Raw genomic sequence first — 10196 nt, forward strand, 5'->3', positions numbered from 1 at the left:
GGAGGTCTTCATAAGGACGATGGAAGAAGGAAGGTCCATTTTTTACCTGCTTGCACTTACTTGCCAGCACATCTGTTGGAACCCATAGATTCCAGCTTATAGACGACCAGCTGAAACAAATAGCCTTGTGGGATCAAACGACTACTAGATTTCTGGATTTCCCATTCACAGCTGCCCATTGTTGGGTTAGTCGAACTTTGGAATGTAAGTCATTATAATAAATTTCCTTAATATATAGAGACATTCCATAAGTTCTGTAACTCTAGAGAATCCTGACTAATACAATGGGGAAAATCCAGTGAATTAAAAATAAAGCATGAGCCACCAGCCATATTTTCCATATTCCTTTCCAGGATCTATCTTGGTGAGTCTCCCTGAACGTCCTGACTTCTATACCTTCTTTCCAGCCCACCTGATCTAGCTAGGGTCTCACATCCAGTGCCACAGCTTTGCCAGTCCATCCCTGCCTGTGCCACAGCCTACTACTAGGCCTCTGCTCAGAATTCAATCAGGAGATAGAAACATTGAAGATGAACGAAGCTGAAATGAGGAAGGAATTGATAAATCCAAATATTTCAGCTAGAAAACTCAAAGAAAAGCCTTACAAGCAGAACGAATCAAGCAGAAAACAGAATACCAGCACTCAGTGACAAAGTAGAAGATCTAGACCAAAGAAGCAAGGAATATGAATAAAACCAACCAACAAACCAACCAACCAACCAACCAAACAAACAGGAAAAGAACATACAGGAAATATGAGATATCTTTTTTAAAAAAATCTTCCAATTATAGGCACAGATGAGGGAGGGAGAAGAATCTTGTCAATGGCACAAACTGAATCTTCAACAAGATCATAGAAGAAAACTTCCCTAAGCTAAAGAATGGCACATCCCTATAGACACAAAAAGCACACAACACCAAATAGACAAGACCAGAAAATAAAATTTCCATAGCATAAAATAGCTAAAACATAGGGTATACATAACACAGAAAGTGCATTGAAAGAGAAGACAAAAGTCACATGTAAATGAACAGTCATCAGAATAACAGTTGATTTCTCAATGGGAATGTTGAAGGGCAGAAGATCCTAAAGCAATGCATTCCAAGTCTTAAATGACTACAATGGGCAACCTAGACTAATACATGAAGTGGAAATGTTTGGTTTCTTTGGAGACTCAGTTGTGTCATGTGATGTTTTCCTAGAAATTGTCTCATAAGAGGATGTTTTTGCTGAAGCAGACATGTGGGAGGATGTTTTGCTGAGAACAGACACGTGGTATTTTCTGGAAGCCACCTGGAAAAAGGGCATGTGATGTTTTGCGGGAACAGATGCTTGAGAGAACACGTGATGTTTGGAAAGGGTTTAAATATAACCCAACAGACAGTGGTCAGGGCTGTGTGGTATTGATTCACCTTGTCACTCTGCTGGTCTTTGTTGAGCTCTGTTGATGCTGGTCTTTGCTGATGCTATGGCATTGGTTTGCCTTACCTTCTTCGATGATCATCATTTTTTTGTGACTTCATGGAGAGAAACGCATCAAAGAACTTCTGGTGGTGTTTTAGTGGCTTCTTGCCACTTCTCCAGACTCAGGAGGATTCACAAAGCCTTGGGTTTCTTCTGGATCAAACTGCCATTGCTGATTCATGAATGGTGATTTCAAGTAGATGGAGCTATTGCTACTGATTTATGTGTGCTGAACCGCTGCTGCCCTGACAATAAAGACTGGAATCATCCCCAAAGAACTACTTCTAAACAGGTCCATATCCTCCTTTGCCCTATTAACCTTTCCTTTCCACTAACTCTGGTGGGTGGTTGGCTAGAAGGAAGGTTAAAACAGTTAAGTACACTTATTAAAGTAGGTTTTGTAAGATACAAGCCTAGAAATATACCCAACAAAACTATCTGCCATAATTGAAGAGAAAGAAAACATTCCAAGATATAAACAGCCTAAAAAAATTAGATCCAGCAAACCAACTTAAAGAAAATACAGGAGGGGATATTTTGGTTAAAAGGGACAAAAAGAGGGGGCCTCTAATTAGGGAGTAGGGAGGGAAAGAAATATAGAAAAAGAAGTAGGGGGTAAGACAAAGATATCTGAAAAAGTCATAAAAATCATAAGGAATTATGCTACTATTAGCTGTCAACCCCGTAAAAATCTCTATAATACACACAAGTCTCTCTGCTGTCTCTCCTGAGCTGGAACTGACCTGAATGCCTCCTCTCTGAGGACTACCTTTCATGATAACAAAAGCGACATGCAAATTTCCTAAGGAGGGAAGCAACCAACAGTTGGACCCAGCTATGATGCCTATGAACCACAACTGCCAGCATGACAGGAGAATCCTAAGGCTGTGTAGTGGCACACATACCTTGGTGGTAACCAACAGTTTTCTAATTGGCCTTGAAAACCACTCAAATAGAAGGAAACCATGCCTGCTACTGGAAACCCAGCCAACTCCCCAGGACTAGTGAAGTCATGGATCTTGGAGAATGTATAACTGCCACTTTATTAAACCAGTGTAATCTCCAACTACATTATAAATATTCGTCCTTAAGTCCAGTATGTAGTCCTCACCCCATAGCAAGGAAACTTCTCTTTGCAATATATCGAGACCATCACAGAAAATCACAACCAATCAAAATGCACAGTTGTGGAGCCCAGCCAATGGGTGCACCTAAAAACTAATTCTCACATCTAAGATTCAGAAAACATTGTGGAAGAGGGGCAAAAGGATTGTAAGAACTGGAGAATCAGGGACTTTGCTGTGAGACTATGTCTCCTAGTAATGTCAGAAGTTACACTCATAAAGCCCCACCAACATGGCTGCCTAAAGATAAACTTAACAAAGACAATGACAATAAACATTAATTTGGAAGGAGGAAAATCAAGGAAGCCTCAGGCCTATACCAAGAGCCAACAGCTATTAAGTGTGCTGAGGCTAGAGACATTCTTCCCTAGGAAAGAGCACACCAACTGGTTATGCAATTTTAAATAGTCAGCCCTGAAAATGTACATAAAAGTTCTATTTGTGTATTAAGGACTATTTAATATTTACTATTAAGTACAGTCTATAGAAACCAACATTACAGGAGAAATACAAAGAGATGTTTTACTTATGCACATGTTACTGTTGGAAATATAGCCTGCTACCTACTTTTCACCTCTCTTTAGGTATATTTAAATAATCATGGTGTTACATGGACAAAAACTAACGAACAAAAAAGCAGACGGACGAAGCCATGGGAGCAAGTGTAAGCAGTGTACCTCCACGGCTTCTGCTTCAGTGCCTGTCTCTGGATGGCTACTAGAGTTTCTGTTCTCACATCCTTCATTATAGATTGTAAGGTAAAATAGGAAATAAACCATTTTTCTCCCCAGTTTTCTCTCTCTCTCTCTCTCTCTCTCTCTCTCTCTCTCTCTCTCACACACACACACACACACACACACACACACACACATACACACACACTATTCTGCAGGTAGATGTCATGATGAGAACCTGAGGAGGAATCAGCCAGCATTCTTTCTTGCATTCCCTATACTCATTCCTGTGCTCATTCACAACAGTAGAGTCTCCACTCCTGTTCAGACATCTCTACCTCTCTCCTCACCCTCCAGGGAGCAGATCTTTACTTCCTGTGGAGAGCTGCTGGCCTCCACCTTCTGCCACCTGTTGGCGAGGACTCTTAGGAGTAAACAAGTCCTTATTTGGCTGTGGCTGGTGATCTGGCTTGTCTCCATGTGTGTGGGCCTATCTGCTGAGAAGAAAGGTAGTTTGCCTTCAAACCTGCAGCAAGGCCAGTCATGGAAATATATAAAGGAGAATCTCAGCTCAGCTCTCAGTCAAGACCCTTCCTGGCAAGATGAGTCCCACCAGCTTCTTCCTCCTTACATTGCTCCTCGTTCTGGTGACAGAAGCAGCCGCAAGGGGGGCCCTTAGATACTCAAAGAGTGGTATATGGGCATCAGGTTTTGTGCTTTGAAGACATCCCTCTCTCCCACCATAGCTGGACCTCTGGTGTGTTTCTTCCCAGGTGACATTGCTTAGCACTGACTCATTATACCAGTGGTAGGTACTTGACCTACTGCAGTTAAGGAAACTGAATCTTAAAGGACTCTATATCATGTTGTGCTACGGTGGTCTGGTGGACCTGGCGGCGTTGGTAGACGAGGTATTTGCCATGGTCTATAGGAACATGTCTTCCCTGGCATTTCCTAGGCTACCAGTTTGAAGCCTAACTAAGAAGAGGATCAAACAGGGCTTAGGATTAGTGGTACACACAGCGACTGGCAGAGTTACCGTGCCTTCTATTGAATGATGAGTTTCTGTCCAGAGTCTAGGAAATGTGTCTCTGAATGCAGTTCACCCTTACCGGCACAATAAGGACACTTCCTTTAATTGCATAACTGGTAACTTTATGAATCCCACCCAGCCCCTGTGCTGCAGAAGCAAGAGATTTCAGGAGATAATGATGCAGAATAGTATCTTTTTTATTGACAAGATTGAATTTGAATATTGTCAGGTTTAGGAATCTTTAGGAAAACAATCATGAGGAGGAAGGTGAGAAGCACAGGCTGTTTCTAGGCCCCATGAGAGCCTGAATCCTGAAGACATCATAGACTTGTCTTAGTTCAGTGACACCTAGGGAATGAGGACAACCTGTGAGATAGGACAGGGAAGAGTAGAGCGATTATTTGGTGTGGGTTCTATGCCTCTGTGGCTCCTTTTACAGCAGGCCATTGCTCTATTTCATCTCTGATGTGTCACAAGCAGAAACATTTCTCTTTCTTTTGTTGAATGGGAGGAGAAAGGTAATTCTCAGAGCTTTGGCCTTGGGAAGAGATCATTGCTTCTAACAGGGCTTTGTACACATGAGGAGATTGCATGGACCACAATATTTTGTACTACGGTAAACATGAACTCTCACCAAGCATAACACAAGAAGCCACAAGATTCTAGTTAGATTCTTGCACATATGCTTTGCCCAGGTGCTACATGCTTGATTTTGTCACTTGTTAGATTGTACAGAAAACTATAGATGAGACACTCTGAGGCTAGGGACTCAGGACAGAGTCACAGCTAGGGTACCTTTGCTCTGCTCTGCCAGGTGCTTTCCCCGCCTCTCCTCACAGCAACTCAACCCCACAATGGCCCAGGGAGTAGGCATGCCTAGCTTCTAAACCCTCTCCTGGTGATACACTTACCTGCATATTGGCTCTAGTCTTCAGTTGATCAGGGAACAGATTATTTGTCACTTATCCGGCTCTTTACTTTGGTTTTAAAGGAGCTCATTCCTTCTTCTCCTTGAGATCCTCTCATTTTGAGACCAAAACGGCTGCTAGAACTACTCATTTCGCTACTGCTCTCCTCACTGGTGGTGACCCGGCTTGGTTGTTTTGATTTATAGTTACTCCAAGAGTCCTCACTTCGGCTGTATTCTTCGAAGGAAGAACCTGATCCCCCGCTGCTCCCCCGAAACTTTAGACCCAGGCTTTTACTAGAAGGGTCTTCAGCTGATTGAGAGAATTTTTCTGTTGAGAGAAAAGCATGTCTCATTCTTTATGTCCGTCTTTCTGTGTGCTCTGGCTCAGTTGTGCGTCAGGACTCTGTCAAGAGCCTGCGCTGCAGCTCTGGTTGTGGACCTGTGTTTGGATGTACCCTGTTGCTGTCCTGTTGTTTATAAAGCCATTGACTTTTTAGCCTAGTTAGAAACTGCAGTGATCTATTTGTCACACAGCCCTTGACACCTGATGATGAGGATGCTACCTGATGCAGATGCCAACATTCCCCCTCAGCCCTCCTTACCAACATTTTGCTTGTCAAGTCACAGATATTCAGAGTAGGGTTATGGTTAAGGCTTGAAAAGACTCAGTTTCCTTCAGGGACAGAAGCCCTAGGAAGATAGCTTTCTGCAGACTCTGGGCAGACTCTTTTGAGAGCATTGCTCTCAAACATCTTTCCCAATAGAACAAAATTGTCACTCACCACGGGCCCCCCTTGCAGTTGTCACCAGAACGAGGAGCAATGTAAGGAGGAAGAAGCTGGTGGGACTCATCTTGCCAGGAAGGGTCTTGACTGAGAGCTGAGCTGAAGTTCTCCTTTATATATTTCCATGTCTGGCTTTGCTGCAGGTTTGAAGGCAAATGACATTTCTTATCAGCAAATGTAGCTTCCTTCTCTCTGCTCAGTAGGAGTCTTGGTACTGTTCCCTGGACCTCTCCAAGGACATAACATGAGAGCATTCTTATAAATCTTCCTTTTTACCTTGAGGACATCCAACAGTGACCTCTCTACTTCCTGAACACATCTCAGTTCAGAGTGGAGAGAAGACTTCTGGCTGCAGAGGTCTTCAGGACTTGATGAAGCCTTCATTCTCCAGCATAGTATCTCTTCTAAGACGACATCACTGAAATCGGTCACAGATACAACTCTGAGCTTGTGATCTCAGAACAGCCCTCATGCACAGAGCTTCTATTTGCAAATGAGTGCACACAGGGGTGGAAGGGCCCAGGGAGAGATGGCAGTAAGGAGTATCCAAAGGAATGAAGTTTGAACAGCCTCTAGAGGATCTCACTGACAGAGTCTTCATTTAACAGTAGTAGGACCTTTATTTTAGTCCTGAACACGGAAGATTGAACTCATAAAAATAAGTAGATAAAAAGAGAGAGTCCAACATTGAATACAAACCTGAAATTTATAATCCTTATTACTGACATGTGTCCAATGCTCTTTGACACTTGATGTTGGCTCAACCCAGACACCATCACTTTGTTACATGTTCAGTGAATTCTACGAACCTTGATGTCAACAGTCCAGTATGTTTTGTTGTGGTTTTAGCTGGAGGGTGAACAGCAACACCTTTCTAGAATGTTTGCATGTGTAGTGGAGAGGGAAGTAAAGATCTGCTCCCTGGAGGGTGAGGAGAGAGGTAGAGATGTCTGAACAGGAGTGGAGACTCTACTGTTGTGAATGAGCACAGGAATGAGTATAGGGAATGCAAGAAAGAATGCTGGCTGATTCCTTCTCAGGTTCTCATCATGACATCTACTTGTAGAAGAGAGGTAGATAGGAAGAGAGAGAGAGAGGCAGAGAGAGAGGCAGAGAGAGAGAGAGACAGAGACAGAGAGAGAGAGAGACAGAGAGAGAGAGAGAGCATGCGAGCACATACAAATGAACTGGGAGAAGGAAAGGGTTTATTTCCTATTTTACCTTACAATCTATGATGAAGGATGTGAAAACCAAAAGTCTAGTAGCCACCTAGAGACAGGAACTGAAGCAGAGGCTGTGGAGCACTGCTTACTGGCCTTACTGGCATGCTCCTATGGTTTGCTCAACCTGTTTTGTTTGTTTGTTTGTTTGCTTGCTTTTTATATATAACCATTATGCTTATTTTCATATACCTATAGATAAGTAAGATTTAGGTGGCAAGCTGTATGTGTAACAATAGCATAGTGTTTTAAATACATTTTTTCCTGGAATTTTGGTTTCTACTTTCTATTCTTTTTAATTCCATTGATCTGTCTTATAAATGATTTTTCTGAGACTATGATATAATTACCTCATGTCTCACTTCCCTTTCCTGCCTCCAAGGCTTCTCATATACCTCTCTTGTTCTCTTTCAATTACATGGCCTATTTATTCATTAATTGTTATTATATACATGTCCCTAAATACACTAATACAACCTGTTCAGACTATATATTGTTCCTAGTATGTATGTATTTCTGGTGCTGAGCACTTAGCATTGGATAAGCAACCAGTATGCTCTTCCCTGAGGAAAACGATTCCTTCTGGTCTCAGCACTCCTTACATGACTGAGGTTCTTTGTCTGGGGTTGAGGCCTCATGGGACTTCCCCCATCCACTTTGTCTATTGTTTTTGTCTTTGTTCGACTCATACTTAGGTAATCATGTTCGTCAGCCTCTGTGGGAGTAGCGTCTGACATTTCTAGAAGATGCAATCTCACAGCAAACTCTCTGTAGATTTGCATCTTACAATCTTCCTGCCTACTCTTCCAAAATGATAAACCTGGAGCTTCGGAGCAAGAGTTGTGTTGTAGATGTCGGTAGGGACTGGGCTCCACCCTTGCGTTTTATTTTAGTTGGTTGTGGTTTTCTGTGATGTTCTCTGTCTGTTGCGAAGAAAAGTTTTCTTGATGTGGGACAAGGACTACAGGTTTCTAGTATGAGTCATGATTCTGTCCAGTAGAGTGGGTCGTGAGTCCAATTAGACAGACATTGGTGACTGCCAAGTTATGGATGCCTCTGCTGTAGTTAGGATAATCTTGCTCATTGTGTTTACTAGGTACCACAGTCCTACGTAGGACTGAAGCTTGCATGGCACTTCCATACCATGAAAGCTTGTCCTCAGGGAAAAGGCTTTCAGGTCAGTTCTAGCTCAGGGGTCTCTAAGCCTTGCATCTGAAATGTATGTTGTCTTCAGCAATAGAGACTGACCCTCCAATTCTCTGGGAGAAACCAAAGACAACAGCAAGAGCCTATGATGTTTTGGGAGTCTCTTGGACGACCCCGATCAACAAGTCAAAAGAGAGTTTCTCATGACTGGTGTTGGACTTTTTGTTAAATAGTCTATGGCTTTTGGGGAGAGGTGTCGGAAGCTTTCATTTAAACTGTGTATGTGCAGGACTGGAGAGACGGCTCAACAGTTAAGAGCACTGACAGCTCTTCTGGAGGTCATGAGTTCAATTCCCAGCAACCACATGGTGGCTCACAAGCATCTGTAATGGGATCCAATGCCCTCTTCTGGTGTGTCTGAAGACAGCTACAGTGTACTCATAAATATAAATAAGTAAATCTTTTTAAAAACTTAGTTTAAAAAAACTATATGTGCATTTATACACCGAGTTACATGAATTTTTAGACCAATCATTAATAGTATAGTTCTTTAAGAGATTTTCAAGCACACTTAACACTTATGTTACCCTCCTTCTCCTTCTTCTGTATGCCTTTCCTCCTTCCTCCCTAATTAGACCCCCCCCCGTATTTCCCATTTCCCCCGTAGATCACCTGTGCCATCTGATTTCCTTCATTACTACTCCTCACACCCTACCCACATGATGGTCCCCACCCCAGCCCTAGTTTCTGAAGAGCATATCTTGTGAGGGGGAGAATTCCCCATGATCGTTTTTCACCAGCTGCCCTTTCAATGTTCTCTTGGGAATGTTCTCCACAAGGTCCAAACTGAGTGAAATATGTAAGTTGGAGTCAGAGTGAGGATTTCCCACATGGCCGTCTGCATCTCTATAGTCATGTGCCACCCCTCAAGCTTCCAGTCTGTCCTTTCTTTCCATCTAGTTATGTAGCCTGTGCTGTGGGCACAACAGGTGAGAAGGGAAGATCCCTGCAGTGAGCCTGGGTGTGGTCTCAAGAGAGCTGGGGCTGTTACGAAGGGAAGACAGGTAAAGTTTATTTTCTTTTCTCTCACCCTAAATTCTTTTTTTTTTTTTTAAAAAAAAAAGATTTATTTATTTTACTTATGAGTACACTGTAGCTGTCTTCGGACACACCAGAAGATGGCATCAAATCTCATTATGAATGGTTGTGAGCCACCATGTGGTTGCTGGGATTTGAACTCAGGACCTCTGAAAGAGCAGTCAGTACTCTTAACCACTGAGCCATCTCTCCAGCCCCTCATCCTAAATTCTAATCTGCTAAGGGAACGTGGTGTGCAAGGTGAGGGGAAAGGAAAAGCGTGGTTTTAGAAAAAAGAAAACAAATGAAAGTGATGTATCACTAACTGTGGCCTTTACATGGCCCTGCTACGTAGGGTGGTCCTCTCTTTGTTCTTAGGGTGCTGATTTCTCCTCCAGCAGAGCTCTCGGTAGGACACACTGGAACCCTCCTGACACGACACTGCTTCTTGTGTCTGCATACCTCCACTCTGCTTACTTCTTTTCTTTTGGAAAACCTCCAGGAAACTGCTCCATGCAGAGACGGATTGTGAAAGCATGTACCTGATAGGCTCGATTGCATTTTTAGATTAAATAATTAATCTGTTATATTTTCTACTGTGCAAAAGGTTCAGATAAAATCCAGGGAGCATATTTGAAGAAAAACACGGTCCAGAAATTGCAGAACACAGTATTATGTTGGGATATTGATAAAGAACTCATTAAAATAAGCATTCATCAGAATGAGAGCAAGAACCAGCAACCCAGGAGGCAGACACAAACA

The 10196-nt window shown here is 42.7% G+C and overlaps 1 protein-coding gene across 1 annotated transcript; it reads right to left on the reverse strand.

The window, feature by feature from the left end:
• Positions 1–5247: 5247 nt before the first annotated feature.
• LOC114623083 (seminal vesicle secretory protein 5-like) lies at positions 5248–6058 on the reverse strand. Its single transcript, XM_028769774.1, has 2 exons — positions 5989–6058; positions 5248–5534 (listed from the first exon to the last, which is right to left on the reverse strand). Exons 1-2 carry the CDS (start codon positions 6056–6058, stop codon positions 5248–5250), a joined length of 357 nt encoding a protein of 118 aa, XP_028625607.1.
• Between the last annotated feature and the right edge of the window lie 4138 nt (positions 6059–10196).

Source organism: Grammomys surdaster, unplaced genomic scaffold, assembly GCF_004785775.1.
Source record: "Grammomys surdaster isolate TR1022 unplaced genomic scaffold, NIH_TR_1.0 193, whole genome shotgun sequence".
Taxonomy (NCBI): domain Eukaryota; kingdom Metazoa; phylum Chordata; class Mammalia; order Rodentia; family Muridae; genus Grammomys; species Grammomys surdaster.